The sequence below is a fragment of the Lutjanus erythropterus genome, chromosome 8, assembly GCF_056507025.1.
Source record: "Lutjanus erythropterus isolate fLutEry1 chromosome 8, fLutEry1.hap2, whole genome shotgun sequence".
Taxonomy (NCBI): Eukaryota; Metazoa; Chordata; class Actinopteri; order Lutjaniformes; family Lutjanidae; genus Lutjanus; species Lutjanus erythropterus.
The window spans coordinates 2,864,599-2,884,848 of record NC_139324.1 but is presented as its reverse complement, the minus strand read 5'-3'; the positions used below and the strand labels follow the sequence as shown (position 1 = coordinate 2,884,848).

At 40.3% G+C, this 20,250-nt stretch overlaps 1 protein-coding gene across 4 annotated transcripts in view; it reads left to right on the top strand.

The window, feature by feature from the left end:
- pcbp3 (poly(rC) binding protein 3) overlaps window positions 1–18,213 on the top strand; it is a 134,024-nt gene extending 115,811 nt beyond the window's left edge. Inside the window, exons 12-17 of one of the 4 annotated variants that reach the window (XM_084724247.1) lie at window positions 4,585–4,659; window positions 8,176–8,217; window positions 9,247–9,322; window positions 12,484–12,536; window positions 13,962–14,131; window positions 17,653–18,213. In XM_084724247.1, coding sequence (XP_084580373.1) covers window positions 4,585–4,659; window positions 8,176–8,217; window positions 9,247–9,322; window positions 12,484–12,536; window positions 13,962–14,131; window positions 17,653–17,689 — 453 coding nt within the window. In that variant the 3' untranslated portion in view covers window positions 17,690–18,213. Of the gene's footprint in view, window positions 1–4,584; window positions 4,660–8,175; window positions 8,218–9,243; window positions 9,323–12,483; window positions 12,537–13,961; window positions 14,132–15,542 lie in introns of all 4 variants that reach the window. The other 3 variants (XM_084724245.1, XM_084724246.1, XM_084724244.1) reach the window with 3 other exon arrangements.
- The last annotated feature ends 2,037 nt before the right edge of the window (window positions 18,214–20,250 follow it).

The window sequence follows — 20,250 nt, the reverse complement described above, 5'->3', positions numbered from 1 at the left end:
AATACTCTAAATCATAGGACTTCAACAGAGGTTCTGGGACCCCTAGTGGGACCTCAGAGTTACTACAATTAGGTGGTTTATTATTTTGTAAACCACCTGATTGTTTTTTTTTTTTTTTATTTTAAGTGTACAGACACTCCTTGTGAACCACAATGGATCATTTTGTAACTTGACTTGTACTTGACCCTCCACCTCATAAACCACTGATAAAAGTGCAGAGGGTGAAGCTAACACAGCTCATGTTAGCCATGCTGCTGACTCAGAAGCTACGGGTAAGAACAAACACAAAAATATTCAATGTAATATTTGTAGTAGGGGTCCCTGCTGCATCTTTCTATTAACTATGTGCTCCCTGGCCTGTTCTAAATATGATGTACACAGCAGTACATTGCTTAGCTTCCATGCTGGTGCATGCATGGTGGTGGTAGGTATATGTCAACCACCATTTTTAATACACTGGCTGTGGATAAGTACCTCATACAACCACTATAATTATCCTTTCAGAATAATGAGTAAAATCATCATCTCATTAAAGTTTAGAGGAGGCACTTGACCATTTTTGAATAATCATTTCGAATAACTATCCAGCTGAACTGTCAGGAGAACCCAGGCCTGTCTGTGTAACATTAAGCACACCATCGCTGGTATGTGATATTGTACATACCAAAGTGGATACTCCTCCCTCGACAGCGTGGAGGAAATCTGATTAAGCCCTCTCCACTGTCTTGAGCAGCCTCGTTGCTGCGACACAGCATGAATCAATAACTGTGTGTCATTATAGTAAGTTTGCAACCTGGACCTGCTCTGCCTTTTCATCTCGTCAGCCACCTCCCTGCTGTCTGAGCAGAAAAGCTTGCACCATTGAAAGGAAAAATTACAGACCTGGAGATGCATTTAATCTTTGATCATCAGGTTTCACACATGTCAGGCCTTTGTATTTTTTATCATCTCCATGAATAGAGACCTCCATGGCTCCTTTTTGTTGTTATCAATAACATACATCAGTTCTTTCAAAAACAGCAGCACATTAAAACATTTCTCACAATAAGAACACCAAGTTACCAAGACACAACATTGCCTCAGAGGGGTTTTTCTGCTGTTGCATTACCAAGTGGATGAATATGTTTCCTTGTAGTTACCTTATGGAAAACTGAATAGTCATGTGTGTTATTATACATTTCCTGCGCTACATACATTAAATCACACTCAGTAATTCACCAGATAGAAAAACACAGGAGCATTACAATATTTTAAAGAAATAATTCAACATTTTGTTGATTACTCTTATCAGTTTTCTTGCTGAGAGTTAGATAAGACCATCAATACCTTTCTCATATCTGTTCTAGACCATCCATCCATCCATTATCTTCTGCTTATCCGGGGCTGGGTCGCGGGGGCAGCAGTCTGAGCAGGGACACCCAGACTTCCCTCTCCCTGGACACTTCCTCCAGGTGTTCCGGAGGGATCCCAAGGTGTTCCCAGGCCAGCCGAGTGACATAGTCACTCCAGCGTGTCCTGGGTCTTCCCCGGGGCCTCCTCCCAGTGGGGCATGCCCAGAACACCTCCCCAGGGAGGCGCACAGGAGGCATCCGATATAGATGCCCAAGCCACCTCAGCTGACTCCTCTCGACGTGGAGGAGCAGCGGCTCTACTCCGAGCTCCTCCCGGGTGACAGAGCTCCTCATCCTATCTCTAAGGGAGCACTCCGCCACTCTGCGGAGGAAACTCATTTCAGCCGCTTGTATCTGAGATCTTGTTCTTTCGGTCATGACCCAAAGTTCATGACCAGAGGTGAGGGTAGGAATGTAGATTGACCGGAAAATTGAGAGCTTCGCCTTTCGGTTCAACTCCTTTCCCACGACAGACTGGCGCAAGACTGCATTACTGCTGCCGCTGCACCAATCCATCTGTCAATCTCGCGTTCCATCCTCCCCTCACTCGTAAACAAGACCCCAAGATACTTGAACTCCTCCACTTGAAGCAGGGACTCTTCTCCGACCCAGAGGGAACAAGCCACCTTTTTCCGGTCGGGAACCATGGCCTCGGACTTGGAGGTGCTGATTCTCATCCCAGCCGCTTCACACTTGGCTGCAAACCACCCCAGTACATGCTGAAGGTCCTGGTTCGAAGGAGCCAACAGGACAACATCATCTGCAAAAAGCAGAGATGAAATCCTGTGGTCCCCGAACCAGACTCCCTCTGGCCCCTGGCTGCACCTAGAAATTCTGTCCATAAAAATAATGAACAGAACCGGTGACAAAGGGCAGCCCTGCCGGAGTCCAACATGCACCGGGAACAGGTCTGACTTACTGCCGGCAATGCGAACCAAGCTCCTGCTCCAGTCATACAGAGACCATACGGCCCTTAGCAGAGGGCCCCGAACTCCATACTCCCGAAGCACTTCCCACAGAATGCCACGAGGGACACGGTTGAATGCCTTCTCCAAGTCCACAAAACACATGTGGACTGGTTTGGCAAACTCCCATGAACCCTCAAGCACCCTGTGGAGGGTATAGAGCTGGTCCAGTGTTCCACGACCAGGACGAAAACCGCATTGTTCCTCCTGGATCCGAGGATCCCTGGAATAGACTTTACCAGGGAGGCTGAGGAGTGTGATCCCCCTGTAGTTGGAGCACACCCTCCAGTCCCCCTTCTTAAATAGAGGGACCACCACTCCGGTCTGCCAGTCCGGAGGCACTGTCCCCAACTGCCACACGACGTTGCAGAGGCGTGTCAACCAAGACAGCCCTACAACATCCAAAGACTTGAGGTACTCAGGGCGGATCTCATCCACCCCCGGTGCCTTGCCACTGAGGAGCTTCCGAACTACCTCAGTGACTTCAGCCTGGGTGATGAATGAGTCAACCTCTGGGTCCCCAGCCTCTGCTTCCTCTACGGAAGGCGTGTCAGTGGGATTGAGGAGATCCTCGAAGTATTCCTTCCACCGTCTAACAATATCCCCAGTCGAAGTCAACAGCTCCCCACCACCACTGTAAACAGTGTTGGCAGGGTACTGCTTCCCCCTCCTGAGGCGCCGGATGGTTTGCCAGAATCTCCTCGAGGCCGACCGGTAGACCTCCTCCATGGCCTGCCTGAACTTTTCCCATGCCCAGGTTTTTGCTTCCACAACCACCCGGGCCGCAGCACGCTTTAAAAAGAGGGTTTCTTTAATTCTTTTATGACAGTTAAATGAAAATCTTTGCTATTTTCCAGTTCACAAGCTGATATCCTCAAATGTCTTGTTATGTCCAAAACACAGTCCCATTTTTCACCAAACCACTAATCGATTTAGTAATCGATTAATTGAGAAAATAATTGTCAGATTAATTGATAATGAAATTAATCATCAGCTGCAACCCCAATCTGTTCAGTGGATAGGTTAGCTTAGCATACAGACAGGAAACTGGAGAAACTGCTAGACTGGCGCTGTCTAAAGGTAAGAAAATCTGCCCAACAGCTCTTATTAACATGAAGTCATTGCTTCTGGCCAAGAAATAGTCTGACCAGTGGTGTAGTGCAGGGTAAATGCAGGTATATGGAGTATATTTTTAGTCGGTTTAGTCAATCTAAATCTCCTCTGATTCGCTTTGCTCAGTAATGTGATGCAAACCAATTGTTTTCCCTAAGATGGCAAAGACATGACCTTTTCTGGCTCTGATTGGCTATTTCTCATTGCCTTCGTTGGTAAAGTTTAGGCATGAAGAGACTGGTTAGAGTTACAGTAAGAGTAAGGCAGCTCATGCCTTTGCTTCACCATTGTAGAAAAAAAGCCTGAAAAATAAACTAATCTCTGACTGAAACAGGGTGTTTCAGCCTCATCTTGAATAAATCGTCTCCTCATGCATTAGTCCTGTGTAGCAGCAGTAATACTTGCCAACTGGCCCTTAACCAATTAAAAAGTTAATTTTGTAATGGTGGCTCACTCTGGCCAACCCTATCTGTTGTAAATCAGCTTCTCCTAGACACAGCTTACAAAAGAAACTACTGGCCCATAGACTATTTGCAAAGTAAGAGAATAGTTGTCCAGCACAGTTGTCCAATTTTCATGTGTGGGTGGACTAAGGAAAAAGTAATAGTTCACTAAATATGCCTAATTATGTAATGGACTTACCCTATAGTCTGTGGGCCAGTATTGTGAGAATTTGCACATCTGTGGCTGATGTTAAGTTCATAATGATCATTACTCCCTGAATCCAAGCAGCAGAAGTTCAGTGACAATGTGCAAATACTACTAATATGCAAAAGTGGTCTTACAAGTCACTACAGAACACAGGGCTTTTTTTTACTTTGCTGGACAGGCCCCTTTTAAAAACATCTGGTGGCATAAATTAGGGCATACTCACTTCTCCAGGTACCACTATACCACTGAGTACAGTATAATACCCCTTAAAAAATCACAAACCTAAGCTAACATATTTGCTATGCAGATGTGAGAGTGGTGTTGACCTTCTTATCTAACTCTTAGCAAAACAGAAACTGTTGAACTATTCCTTTAAACCAGGAGTAGTTTGCTGAACTTGAACTCATGTTCAAAAGGTAAGCACATGCTGACTCTGCCTCTCTTCTGTCTTCCTTTTCTCTTAGTCTCCACCAAAAGGTGCCACGATCCCTTATCGCCCAAAGCCCGCCTCCACCCCAGTCATTTTTTCTGGTGGCCAGGTAAGAGCTGAGCTAGCTCCAGCTTGTTAGTTTGAGCCTACAGCCAGCCTGAGACTTTTACTGCAGCATCAGCTGCTGCCTGGTACTGCGAGCCTTACTACCGTCATAAACCTTTTTACAAACCAGGCTGTCCTCGTTAGAAAAACTACAGCATCAGTCGTTCCTTCAAACACTACAGTGACCTGTGATTTTCATTTTACTGACAAGCAACCTCCTGTAGTCGTGCAAATGTGCCTGTCACTCATTCTTGAGACTTGGGACAAACTTTATTTTGAGAGGGTTTTGATTTTTTCAATTATGCTGGTAAGATCGATTTTAAAAGATCAAATTCTTGGCTAGTAAACCTTGCTAGTGATTGCATTTTTTAGTAAATGTAGATGTTAACTACATCAGCATCTCCATCTGTTTATGTCTTATGGAGCTGTCAAAATTTTACATTTTTTTCCTTTTACAGCATAGTCGTAGTGCGTAGCCGTTTTATTTTTTAAAGTTGCCCAGAGTTCTCTTAAAGCTAATCAAAATACACAATTTTAAACCATAATCCATACTTTTAATACAAGCTTTGATTTAGAAGGGGTATGGAGTTGACAGGTTGTGGTTAATGCACAATGTGATAGCAATATTATTCAATAAATTTGTTGAAAAATAGAAAGTTTACCAGCGCTTGAGCAGTATTCTTACCTTTTTTAAACCAAGAAGTGAGACAGGGGTCCTTAGGGTATAGTTAACCCTCTTTTATGCCTGATTAAATCATGTTTTTGTGAAAATTTGATAGAGTTGACAAAAATCTGGGACACAACTTTGAAGGGCCAACATTTTCATTTTTTTTTTGTCATACCTATGTTATCAGCTGGTATTGTTAGTTTTAAATGTTGAACTCTTTCAACACATTTTTAAATTGAAGTGATGAATTCTTGTCCAGGACAGGGGTGTTTTCTGGTACAGAGCAAGTTTAGAAATGAAAAAAAAAAAAAAAAAAAATCACTGAAAATTGGAATTAGAGTCCTGTCATTAATAATTTTTAAAGATATTTTGGTAGGACATGATTTAACCCAGTACTCGAGAATGGGTGCTGTCCACTCTCAGCAGCAAAGGTCAAAGTAGTGTGACATTAAAGTGCTACAAAAGACCATCCAGGCTTGGTTCAATCTATGTATACAACATGTGACTTGTTGTGGGCACGCAGGAACGTGAAGGAGGGAGGGTGAACTATAAGTTACACCATAAAGTGTGATTCAACAACAACAACATTAGTGTCAGCTGGCAATTTGCACGACAAATTCAAATATCTGTTCAGCTAATGTGGGTAATTTACAAGCAGATTTGGTCTAAAAGCTGTAAAGGATGCATTTGAAAAGTTAGCAAACAAAAGAGAGAGATTTGAGAAACACAGCACATAACTACTTGTAATGGCTCCAATTTGGGGGCGTTTTATCTGGAAATTGTACCCAGTGGGCATTAAAGCCCTTAGACAACCTAATACTCAAGCCTTTTTTCCCTTGCTTTTAAAGAGTGAACACACTCACACAGGAGTACACAGAAACATGCAAGCACCTGTGCAATATAGGGCTGCCAAATGCAAAACACCTGCAGAAATACTACCTTTGTAAAGATTATAGAGTTCAGCTTTATTAAGACAGTTTCCAATGTATTATTTATAGTGGAAATAGCTTATGGTGATCACGCTTGTCCAAGTCAGACTGATCATTTCTTATTCTTTATTTTCTATACACAGTCTTGTTTTGCTCCCCCAGTCCAGTAGGTAGTGGACAAACTTCCCCTTGTTCTACATATGTCAGTAAAACTTAATGAACCAATATGGTTGGGCTTGATATGAAAACCTCCTCTGCTCTGAATGACCAAGCACATATATCCCCTTCAATAAACATGAACTTGTCAGTGTGATTTAAGTAGCCTTTTTACTTACAGCCAGAAACCACCAAACATTAAAGCCGTTGTGTAAGTGGACATTAAACAAAATGCTTGTTATAGCACACTGGAGCAAGTTATGCTAAAGCTAATGTGGTTAGCTGCTTATTTAGCTAAATTAACCCTCCAGCCATTTGTACACTGAAAAGCAATATCTGTTGTGTTGACTTTTTTTGTGTCATCGTGTGTCATTTCAATGCAGCAACAGCCTCAGGTAGCCAGCTGGAAGCAGATGGGTCACCACGAGGCAAAGTACAGGCTCATGAGAGTAAAGTAATACAAATAAAAAATATAGAATTACCATATTGTTTTCCCCCCATATGTTGTCATGTAGGACAGTGATTCCCAAACTGTGGGCTGTGAAAGTTCTGCAGGCGAGCCTTGAAAAGTCACAAAAAATCAATAAATAAAACACTTTTAAGTTGCAATTTTTGTTTGAAATTACATAAAATAATTATGAATTCTTTTTAAAAAGTAATCATAATTAATAAAGCAAAACCATGGGATTTAAATGAGGCATTATTCTTCATGTATCTGACCTAGTTTAACAGGTGTTATACATTCCAATGTCAGTGTCACAAGTCACCAAATACAGTGTCTTATATCTTGTCATTAGCACAATAAGTCTTGTGTGTTGATCACAGGTGTGATTAAAGGTTTGGGTGGGCTGTAGAAGATTTTCAGATTTCAAACTGAGCCTTGGCATTCTTAAATTTGGGAATGGCTGATGTAGGAAGAGACCCAAAATAAACACTGTAAGCGGACAACCTGATTACTCCAAGTGAATTATTTAGCATTTATATAGGAATGATTCTGTCCCAACATTTGTGATTAAGTGGTTGATAACTGTAACCATGATCACTTTAAGCGGTTTCCACTCTATGATTGCTTTTAAAATTGCAGTTGCTGATGGTGTCACTTTGGATCACACCATGTTGTGCAAGTGGTCCTGTTAATGTGTTCAATCCAGTCATATGTAACTTAGATGTGATGCATATGTTCACAATCTGCTATTAATCAAACTTTACTACTAGTCTTTAGATACTAGGCATTGAAAACATCTGAGAGGATGTGCCCTAATCCTTCTAGACAATCCTTATTGGTCTGGATTAATTGTCTGGATTATCATGGCTGACAGTTTGACGTAAACTTGATAGTAAATCAGAAATCAATGAGAAAAGATTAGTTGATTCTACAAGAATTCATGTGGGAGTTTTTACAATGTTAGTGACTTAGTGACACGAAAACATGGGAAAATAGGGTCCAGGTTGAAAAATACAGATGCTACCCTTTAAATTTACATTGTTGTATCATATAATTTGTAAGGCTTGCATGTACAAGGTCGCATTGCACTGCACAGTCATCTACATATCATATGCTTTTGATGTCACTGCTTTGAACATGGTATGAATAAGCAGATCATTCACTGTAATATCACTGTTTTTGAAAATCAAAATAAATTTGGAGCAACAGCTTACTATGGGTACTTGAGCTAAAAGTCTAAATAAGGTTTATGAAGAGGTCAGACTGTTTTATGGGGTGATTTTTGCTAAAATCTGCTATCTGTTATGTTTTTCATCTTTCCAGGCCTACACAATTCAGGGACAATACGCCATACCGCACCCAGATGTGAGTTCTTGGTCTCCTTCTAATTTAATCAAGAATTATGACCTGTATCTTAATCATATAGAATTAAAATAGTAGCAGACATTTGATTACATGGACCCGCCAGCTCCAAGAAGCAAGTCATAAATCATGACTTCCAAAAATCTCTGTCCTTGTTAAGGGAGGACTGTGGCTCAACCACCGGAAAGATCTTTTTCCAGATGTGGCCGATAGCAAAACAGTGGCTCCATGCGATAATGATAAAGGCAAAGACAGTAATGGCAGTTTTGATGTAGACACCCTTTTAATTCCAGCGGACCATATAGTCTCCATTAATAATCTGCCTTCATCTGTCCTTGTCGTGAGAGCATCTGAGGAGCTACCTTGTGTCAGATCCACTAATTCAAAGTAGGGCTGTGATTGATGCCACTGGAGGTGGTGGTTGACGGTACAATCACTCAAGTGCGGGCTTGACACCCTCTTCCACCCTCATTAAAACTCCTCTTAAAAGGAGAAGAAGGCTTGAAAGCATCTGTCTTCCCCCTGTTCCTGATGGAAATGATACACAGCAGGGGATGGACATCCTGTGACCATGTCGGGGGGAGCAAGCGGCTGCTCTGACAGGCATGTAAAACCAAAAGGTTCTCCGGTTCTGAGTCATAAGTGCAAACTAGAAGGACACACGGTAATTGACGGGGCAAATGATCGCCCCCTCCCCCCTGCATTTGGTCAGTGTGCTCATGAACAGGAGTTGTTTGCCTCTCCATTTTTGTAAATTGAAAAGAAATGACATTGGAGTGTGTGAAAATTACAAGGAAATAGAAGGCAGAAAAGTAAATAGCATCAAATTACCGAGCAATTTGCAACTCAATGACAGACAATCATCCTCTCTCAGTATCTCTTCTTCTTACTTTTTTGTCCTCCACCACCCTGTGTCATGGCCTCCTTTCTCCTCACTGTTTCTTCACTCTAGTTTTGGTTGACTTCATTTCTTGGTGTGACCTGTGTAACAGTAACCTCTTAGTTCTACTTTCCCTCCTAACCCTTCAGCAGTTGACCAAGCTCCACCAGTTGGCTATGCAGCAAACCCCCTTTACCCCTCTCGGACAGACCACCCCTGCTTTCCCTGGTACGTACCCACGAGGCCCTTTAGATAATTCCTTCTCTTTGCATCCAGAGAAACATTTTTTTCTCTTTCCCTACCTTCCACCTTATCTCTCTTTTGGCACAGCATGACTTGGCCCCCTGTGGTTTCTCTCCTTCTTTGATTTTCTCATGTATATATTTTTCTCTCGGCTCTGTCGGATATTACGCCAATGAAAACCAAAAAAAAAAAAAAAAAAAAAAAAAAAGAGTCACTGGGCTTCACTTTAAATTATGTATTCAAAGTGGCATTATCACCTGGCAACAGCATACGTGCTTCCTCATACACATTTTTAGGTTGTTTTACTTTCAATTAAAGATGAAAAGCCCCAGTTCAAAAGTGTAGGCACATTGTACTAGAATAGCCAACTGACTCACCCCCCACATCTTGAATTGAAGTGTTTCACACGGACGTCATACGTGGCAAAAGGCCGACTGAAGATCTCATGAATAAATACAGTCATGTTTGATTCTTCTTTTCACCAGTTTTCTAAAAGGATGCGGCAGTTACCATTACACATGGAATGATTTATTGAATCAACATGGGTTCTTCAAAAAATGCATTTCAGCCAACTTTTCTCAGACTCATCACACAATATTCAATAAGCTGAAACTATTGAAACTACAGTTAAATGTTCCACTGATAAATATGCTAAAGGAACCTTTTGATATTTTGGGTCACTTTCTTGACAGGCATTAAGTGAGAATATTGACACAACACTAATGCAAGTTAGTGTCTCCAGTCTTTGTTTAGCTAAGCTAATGACACAGTGGGATGGTGATGGTGTGCATTCGTAAGAAAATCTATATGTGCCAAAATTTGTCACAGCTGTGGACAGTGACTTTACAGGAAATATTAAACCATTTCTACTGTGGAGTTGTGCTGACCCAAAACAGCATGCAGGAAAAAATGGGTGAACAAATAAAATCATTTATTTTATCTTTTCAGAAAGTTAGAAGCAGAGTGGAACCTCAAGTTAAAAGTCAAAGTCTCTTAAGAGGAGTAAAATACCACTGAGTAAAAAGTCTTTGGGTTAAAAGTTAAAAGAGTCCATGCAGGGTCAAGCCTGGGTAAAAGCAATCCTATTTTAGATTCTGGCTTCCGCCCATGATGTCTCCAGTCCCCCGACCCTTTGTGGTATCTTCAACTGGCAAATACAGAGGATGGCATATATCAGCATATTTATTGCAGTCCCTCAGTGCATCAAGAATTTATATGAAAAGGTGGAATAATAAAGCTATATTAACTAATAGGTTGTTATTTCCTTCTGCTTTTTGTTTGCTTTTTGATTTATTTGCATGTATATTTAGTTTGTTTTGATTGCAGTGTTTAACAAATTATTTTGGCTCAAACCTATTAGTTAATGTAGCTTTAATTTTCTACCTTTTCATATAAACCATTGATGCACTGAGAGGCTGTGATAAATCTGCTGAATTATGTCGTCCTCTGCATTCACCAGTTGAAGACGCCATGAAGCAGCAGAGGGCTGGAGACCTCACGGACTGCTGCCAAAAGCTAAAATATGACCGCTTTTACATGGTCTAGACCCTGCATGGACTTTTAACCCAGAGCCCCTTTACTCTCTGGTATTTTACTCCTCCTACAGGACTTTTCAGTTTTAAATCTGCTTAACTTATCAAAAAGCTAATATAAATTATTTTATTTGTTCGCACAGTTTTTGTCTGCAAGCTGTTTTGGGTCAGTACGACTCCCTTGTGACACTGTCAGTAGGATCAGCCATCACACACACACACACACACATACACGCACTATCACCATCACCATCACCCTGTGTCATTAGCTTAGCTAAACAAAAAGACTGGAGACAGTAGGAAAATGGCTATACTGGCTGGCTGCAAAATGTTCCTACTGAGTAAAGTAAATTGATACACCCTTCTTATCTGTATATTACAGAGGTGTGGACTTGAGTCACATGACTTGGACTTGAGTTAGACTCAAGTCACAAGTTTGATGACTTTAGCCTTGACTTGTCAAAATATAAAAATAGACTTGCAACTCAACTTTAACACCAATTTAACACTTTTTACCTTCCCCAAAACTCAAAGATTAAAAAGTATAAGGTCCAGTTTGTAAGAGTTATGAGGATTGGTAGAAATGGAATATGACATTCATAAGTATGTTTCAGTTTATTATTACCTGAAAATAAGAATCATGTTTTCATTATCTTAGAATGAGCCGTTAAAGTCTACAGATGGGAGCGAGTCTGTCATGTTGCACCGCCATGTTTCTACAGTAGGCCAGAAGGGACAAACAAAACACTGGCTCTAGACAGGGCCTTCAGTGTTTTGCACACATTTTGCGTTCTCTATAGGTTCTCTACACGCTTGGAAGAGGAGAGTAAGATGATGGGTTTGCAATCTGTAAGCTCACTGCTAGATGCCACTAAATCCTGCACACTGGTGAACACCTGAATCAGCAAACTGTTAATGCTATTCATCCTCAGCAAACCGACTTAATGTCCCATGCCAACTTTGTCTTGAACCAGTCTGACGGCATCCAATCAGGTTGCAGGAGAGAACCATGAAGAAGTAATGTTACATTCCTGAGCCACAGTTAGAAAGAATGATACAAAAGATAATTTTGTTCACATACAAAACTATGTGGTGGTCAACAAAAAACAAACTACAGTATTCAACATTTGAAGAAGTGAATGGTAAGTCAAGGCTCTGATGTTAAATTGACATTACAGCATTTGGTGAAGAGCACAGTATGAGTGGTTTAGGACTCACCACTTGAAGTTTAGGACTCAGGACTTGCCTGTCTTGACTTGGGACTTGAGTGTTAAGACTTGAGACTTACAAAACACCCACCTCCCACCTCTGTTACATACCAAGCTGGAGCCAGGAGACTGCTGGCAGCTTTCTTGCTGGTCGGCAGATTTTGTCAACAAAGCCAAGCTAGCTGTTTCCACCTGTTTCCAGTCTTTGCGCAAAGCTAAGCTAACTATCTGCTGGCTGTAGCTTTATATGCAACATACAAACAGAGACGTGTTGATGTTCTCATTTAATTCTTGGCAAAAAGCATATAAGCATGTTTCTCGAAAGGTCCTTTAAGAGGTTTCAACTCCGTTAAAGTGACTTCTGAAAGTCACATTTTCTTTCTTATCCCATTGCTCCCCATTTCAGGTTTGGATGCCAGTCCACCAGCCAGCACCCATGAACTCACCATTCCAAATGATGTGAGTAACGCTTTCATGAAACAGAGTGACTTGAGTGATACATGTTCCAAAATTCTGTACTCTCCAAATTGCGTATTTTTCAATCATAAATTCAAAGGCTGTAGAGAGGATATGTCATAATCTAATACAAGGCTCATCAAGAATATTTGGCACAAATTTTTTAAGAAGATGTTGTGGGGGCCTAATTAGGGATAAGAGCTAAGCTAACTTAGCTTAGACCTAAGAGAGCTAGTGTAAGAGGTGTGTGTTGTCGTTGGCCCACTTTTATTCTGCATCAGCCCCCATCCTCCTCCTCAAACCTCCCACATAACAGATCCCAATTTAAGCCTGGGAATAGACTATGAGTTTGGCAAGTGCAGTGGTATCTAACACAAGTTTGGCTGGAGGTAGAGTTAGTCAGGTAGACATGCTAATGCTCTCAGCTTACGGTAGATCAGATAAAGACAGTTGAAGTTTAAGTTTGATCCATTACCCTCATGTGTGCTCTTGTGTTTTACATCTCTGAAAGATGACAAAAAAATGACACCACCATCCACACTTATGAAGCACTGAGTATTGCTCATCTTAGAGCCCCATGCACACCATTTCAACATGTAGGGAACACAAAGCTTGACAAATCTGCAGCACTTAGTCACAAATTACTCCCTGCAATATTTCAAACGGATCTGCTGTGAAAAAAATGCCAAAAATTACTGTTATCTTGTTTTGTGGATGCATTTTTGATGAACGATAGTGCTTATCTCACTGGCAAACACATTGCATTTCCTGTGACTACCTGAAAATAATGCCAACTCATATTTCACCAGTTAAATGCTTTTAATGTGAAGTTGCAGCAGTGTGAAATGGTTTGCATTTGCAGTAACAGAATTTCGCCCAGTTCATAAAACTGCAAATTCATTAACATTGCAATACATTCATCAGATGAGAAGCTTTGATGGCCCGCAGGCCACCAGTAGTCGATCACTGGTTTATTGCCTAAAGTTATGCAGACCTTTGTCATCGAGCACAATGTTAATGTTAATTAACTGAAATTTTAAGGACAGGTGGCAGCTTTCATTGTTAATTAACTGATAAGGAAAAGTTTTGCAATTAGAAAAGTACACTGACATAATCATATTCTTTCTCAACTTATCAATGTCATAAGAACAAATGATCAACAACATTACCAACAATGATCCTGTGAACTTCATTTCTTACTTTTGGCACAGCAGAACACCCCCAGTGAGCTGATCTATTGACCATACTATCATTAATCAAGCTTAATTTCCTGAATGATGGAATTTCAATTAAACCCCCATCATTTCATAACTCATTAAACTTCCTTTCTAACGTCGAATGTGTTACTGTAGGTATTTAGTATGAATGCACTGAGACAAAACAGAGAGTTCCTTGCTTCACGTTCAAAGACTTCTGCTTTTTCTCCAGTTAATAGGCTGCATTATTGGACGCCAGGGAACCAAAATAAATGAGATTCGACAGATGTCTGGGGCGCAGATCAAAATTGCCAACGCCATGGAGGGCTCGTCAGAGCGCCAGATCACCATCACAGGGACCCCTGCTAACATCAGCCTGGCCCAGTATCTCATCAATGCCAGGTAACCTTTTAACTCTAACAGCTGGGCTCCAGCACATAGCGAAGATCTGAGAAAAACTGCTATCTCTGATTGTGCTGTTTGACAAAAAAAAAAAAAAAAAACTTGCTTGTTTAGTTTCAACATTCACAACACTGACACTTTTGATGAGTTGCTAGAAAATGCATGATATCTGTCAGGTCTTGACAAGAGACAGATAAGCCCATGAATAATGTGGCTATTCATGCTTTTTTCTTGGTTGTTCCTGTCCACTTTTGTTCCTTATTTTCATCCAAGTATAGATATTAAAATGCATTAAGTTTCAGCCAGCACACACTGTGCAAGTAAGTGGCTCATGGGACCAATGCCAACTACTGAGACAAGTAAGCTGTGTCCTAGAACAGAACCTGCAGATTAGTAAATGAGATGATCAATAATCAAATGTTCACTGCCTGCTTCAGTTTGGAGAGTTCATGGCCAAATTCTTCACAATAAAAGTGTAATACATTATAATGGTTGGGCATCAGCAACTAATTACAAATAAGAATCAATCCAAATAAGAATTGATTCCAGAATTACGATTCCAAAGGAATCATGAAGAAATTTAAATTTCATTTGTGCTAGTTTCAAATCAAAAATTGTACTGTAAACCTGGCTAACTTTCTGCACATATAGACACACAAGTTGCATGCATTCAAGCTCAGCTAACTTACTGAGCTGTTGCTAAGTTGCTCAGTGTGCTGGTGAATTGCACAAATTTTGTGGGTCTTGTACAAAATGCTTCACAAATACTCTCTTGTTAGAGTAAAGTAGCCTGAGTAAACACCCAGATATTCACGAAACCAGAAAATAGACTACCGTCATTAAGGTTACCTGGTTAACGTTATCTTAACTCTGTGTTCGTTAAGAACTGGTATCAATAAGCAGAATCAGAAATGGAATCAGAATCATTGAAATCCAAATGATACCCAACTCTAGCCTCAAAAAAGCCTAATATAGCTGATATAAATAAGACCTAACCCTGATGTATTTGCACATGAGCCATTTATGTTATTAAATGAGCAAATTAATCCAAGACTAAATCTGTGGAGGCTGACAAGAAATAAACAGGGGCTGGTCAGTGAGATACTGTATACACAGTAGTAAAAATACTGAGGAACATACAGTCTCTGTCTCTGTCTCTGTTTCCCTTCTGTCCACTGAAACTGATTCATTATCAGCAGAGAAAATAAATGCATTATCCACAATTCTGAGAAAACTGGACGTCACTGATGTCCACAAGCTACCTGCAACTCAAAGCCAAATGTTATCAGCGTTAGAACAGGAGAACGCACACACTCAACAAACAGGACTTCATGTCTTCGACTTCTTAAGGAGAGGACAGCCGTCCGCTGAGAAACTAATGGCTATTACTTTCCCACAACTCCGATGGCAGGTTCAGGGACGTGGCTGCCATGTGGAATGACCCCTCGTCCATGACTACATCCTGAAGTCACCCCAAATCTGGTTCTGTTTGCAGAAGCTAACATCAAAAGCATCACCTCACAATTAACCTCTATGTGTTATCCCATGGAACTTCCCTTAGACTCCCTTGGTTGTGCATAACACTTAAGCATTAGCCTGTGGGACACCTATAGTAAAAGTCACACTCACAACAATGGGATTTGTTTTAAGTGGATGTAGCCAGTGTATTGTTAAAGGAATATTCAGACATTTCGGGAAATATATAAGAAGATCCATACCACTCTCATCTCTATCAGTTAAAATATGAAGATAGATCCAGATGATTATTAGCCAAGCTTAGCAAGGGCAGGAAATAAGGGGAAACAGCTAACCTGGCCTTGCTCAGAGATAAAAGGCCAACACATACTCATTCTTAGACAACAGAACAGGTTGCCAATGACTTCCACAATGACATATATGAGCACTGGAGAGTACCAGTGAGAGGCATACTATACCTTAAGTGTGTTGCATGAGTCACAAAATATTAAGTGCATGGTTAATAATGTGAAAAAGATGCAGTTTGGATAGGTTTAGGCACCAAAACTACATTGCACTTTGAAGGTTTAGGAAAAGAGCGTGGCTGAAATTAGTATGTTACATGATGGAGGTGAAGTCACATATATAACACACAGCAACGCAACACAAAACCCAACCAACTCCTCACAGAGACTTTCTAACTATTTACATTACGTCACTTGACTTCCTCCTTTGCTCTTGTCATAATTGAGATGGCCTCCAAAAGATGCCTAACAACGTTACAATGCAATGCAATGCAACGCAGTGCAATGTAACACAACATAATGTGATGTGATGTAACTTAACATGATGTAAGATAAGGTAAGGTGATGTAAAACCCAACAAACTCCTTGTAAAGGAGTTTCTCACCATTTGCACTACATCACTTAACTTCCTCCTGTCATAATTACACAGCCTCTAGAAGCCACCTAACAATGTTAGCAATGGTAGAAACATAATGCAACACAATGCAAGGTAACACAATGCAATGTGACCTAATTTGACATAACATGATGTGATGTAACGTAACTGACCTAACTTAACCTGACATAGCTTGACCTGACCTGACGCGATGTAACATAACGTAACATGAAACCAAACCACCTCCTTACGTGGGTTTTCTTAACCACAATAAGACAAGACGCGAGGAAGTCACTGTTCCAGTTTGGCATGTAACTCCCTGTTAAACCATAACTTCTCATTTTTACACTGTAGTTTATATCTGAATGGAACAAACAAGCTCTAGTACGTCAGTTAGAGAGTTTCATAGCTACCACTTGGCAGACTTGGCTAACTTCAAACTGAACTTGTCTAGCTGTTTTCCCCATGTTTCCAGTCTATGCTAATCCAGGAAATCTATTTCCCAGCATTAACATAAAGACATGAGAGTGGCACCGATCTTCTCATCTCACTTTCTGCAAAAAAGTAAATAAGCATGTTTCCCAAAATGTCCAACTGTTCCTTGAAGTATTTATTTAGCATGCCTCATTCCAAGAATAATATTGTATTTCTTTTTGTCTTCACTATATTAGATGAATTTGCCTATTAAGTCCTATTGTGTCATTGTCTGGAAAGAGTAAAATTAATAAAAAAATGTAAAATGAACAAAAAAGCAAAGAAAAAAAGAACACACGACTGCCACTTGAGCAATGCTGTTAGAAAGAAGAGTGATGTGATGCCTCTGTCAGGGAAATACAGCAAACTTGTACATTGGACATTTCATGACACTGCCATTCTTTTCTGTCCACTGCATGGCTTCACAAGGGGGTTAGTACTGCATGGTTGTGTTACCATATTTTTAGATGTTAAGATGTCTTATGTGAAAAGGTATGATGAAAATATGGTATCAAATCTGTTAAAAAAAAAAAAGGGTTCAGAAAAAAAGGAGCCTAAAGCCAGCCATTGCAGCATAACTTTCACTTTCAAGCGAAAGTTCTTCTTTCACAGCTGTTTTATTTTCTCTGTCTTATCCCCTCTCCTCCTCCCCCTCCCTCCTCCCCCCGCCTTTTTCCCCTGAACTGTTCTAGGCTGACGTCTGAAGTCACTGGAATGGGCACACTCTAATTTCTACCCATCTTCCCTCAGTGCATCACATGACCCTTGAGCAAATGGCATTGCACCTAGTTTATTTATCTCTCTGTATTTGACTGTCCTGATATTTAAGTGACTTTAACTTTTATAATTTCTAGTAATTTACTGTAAACATGTCAATCTGCACTGTTACTAGGACTCCTCACGCCTATCTGACAACCCTGCTGTTTCTGTTTCTGAAAGGTCGCTTTACTTTTTTGACACTCTAGTACCTTTCATGGCATTACACGCACTGCACCGCTTTGTTTTCCCTCATGTTTTAACACGTCACTGTACTTCTCTTTTGTTTTTTGTACTGCAGGCACCTGAAAGTCAATGCAAAGTAAACCTAAAGACTGATATAACAGTTTAAACCCAGGTTGCCCTACACTTTAATATATTGGCACGTTTTTTATTCCATACTTAAACTACTGAGTATCTGTGTCAATACATTACTAGACACAAAAGTCCAATAAGCAACTCCAGAGCAGATATTTTATTCCAGTTTATTTCTGTGCGCCTGTTTGTCTCAGTGTTGTATGTACACCATAGATTGATCTGCATGACACACTGCATTTGCAATTTATTTTAAAATCAAACAGGTAGAAAATCGACTGAATGGTGAAAGGGAACGGAACAAGCCTTGAATGGTCTATTCATGATCTGGATGTATCACGCCAATTTGAAATGACCTCGTCAGTACAGGCCAATAAGCATCCACTGTAATGCACAAATATCAGTCCTCCCGAGACTCGGAGTGGGGAAGATAAATGAATATAAGCCAAGCAAATGGCTGCAGCGAAAGTGAGCTCCAAATGCATGCTATAAATAAACCATACATTATTCACCTATACTACACAGACATGCAATCATGTTATTCATGCTGCCATCTCATTATGTATTAGAGGCACGGGTCATATAGAAAGGTCTGAGAACTGTCTGGTGTAAATTCGCACTCACATGTTGTTTTTCAGTGTATGTCAAAAGGGCTGAAAAGCTCCTGGGAAGCAAGACTCTGTTAGTCAATCATGTCTGTTTTTCAGTTCCTTCCTCACAGATGCTCGGTAGGGAACAGGCTACACATTACATGTATGAAATATCGGAGTATTTTTTAACATATGTATCTACAATAAACCACATGTTGGTTTTACAAGTTATGTCAGCCAATCAAGCTGTCTTTCTTCCAAATGCACAGACAGCCAACATGTGTCCGTGTTTCAAACTAAAGCTGAATGTATTTCCAAATATGTTTTAATTGCTAACATTTACTTGTCATATACTCGATTAAAGGTGCAATATGTAATCATTTAAAACATTCAAAAATTTACTAAAAGTATGAACAGAATGTGGAGAAACAATGTACAGTATGGTTATGTGCAGTAGGTTGTTGTGTCGCAGAGATATCTACTATAGTTAGCATGCTAACCAGCTAGCCCCAGCCTGTCCTGGTTCATAACACGACTTTGTACCTCAAGAGGCGATAGTCTGATAGAGTAGCTCTGGTAACCCCCCCTAAATTTCAGCTGGGAGGTGTGTGTGAGCACCAAGTTTGTGTGTGACACAAGCTCTCTTAGATTTTTAATCTAGTCTAATAAACATTGTAAACTTTTTAACAAAATGTCAAAGAAGGAAATATTCTTATACGTATTTTCCCAGAAAAATTCAACCATACACCATCTTAAGTCACCTAATATTAGCAAAATATTAGCTAATTAGCTATCTAGTTGGCTTGGATTTTACTATCATTAGCTAATCTAAATTGTGATCATCAAATCATCGTAAATCATGTTTACAGAAGAAGGAGAAAGTTGACTGAGGTACCAAGTTTCCAACTCTTATTGGAGCACAGAGCAAAACAAGGTGGGACTTTGGAGGGGTTTTTGGCATTCTCCACTGGATCCCCAACGTCCCAGGTCTGAAAACCTCCTCAAGGCGGTCCAAAGCTCCAGTGCCAGAGGTTCAAACACTTTTCTGGTGCCCAGGCTCCCAATCTGAGCAGAGTCAGCTGACAGGATTGCTACTAGCTGCATGGCTAACTGAGCTAACTAAGCTAATGGCAGCTACAGTACACTCTGCTGATATGCTGCCCCCTCTTTGTTTGGAGCATGATTTCAATAGGTGGCCAAAATGCAATTCTTACATATTGCACCTTTATAACACCTATACGGGTGTCTTTTTAATCAGGCGCTAGAATAAATATAATAGAATATGATGCAGACTGATGAATATAGTAGAGTTGAAATGCTTATATATCAAAATGTTTTGAATTTTATAAGGTGGGGCAGATTACTCTCAAAATGATGTCAGATTACGTATTTAAAACTGTAATCTACAGTTTATTACACTATTTACATGCAATGTCATGTAATCTGACTATTTATTATACTAAATATAAAAGATAAACTCAAACCAAGACTTTCCTGTATTTTCTACAAACATATGAATGGATGGCCTCATTAGTGTCTGCAGCTCTCATTTCAACATGTAGGCTATAAGATTTAAAATATATATATATCTATATTCATCACTCCACAGTCAAACATGACACTCCAGCA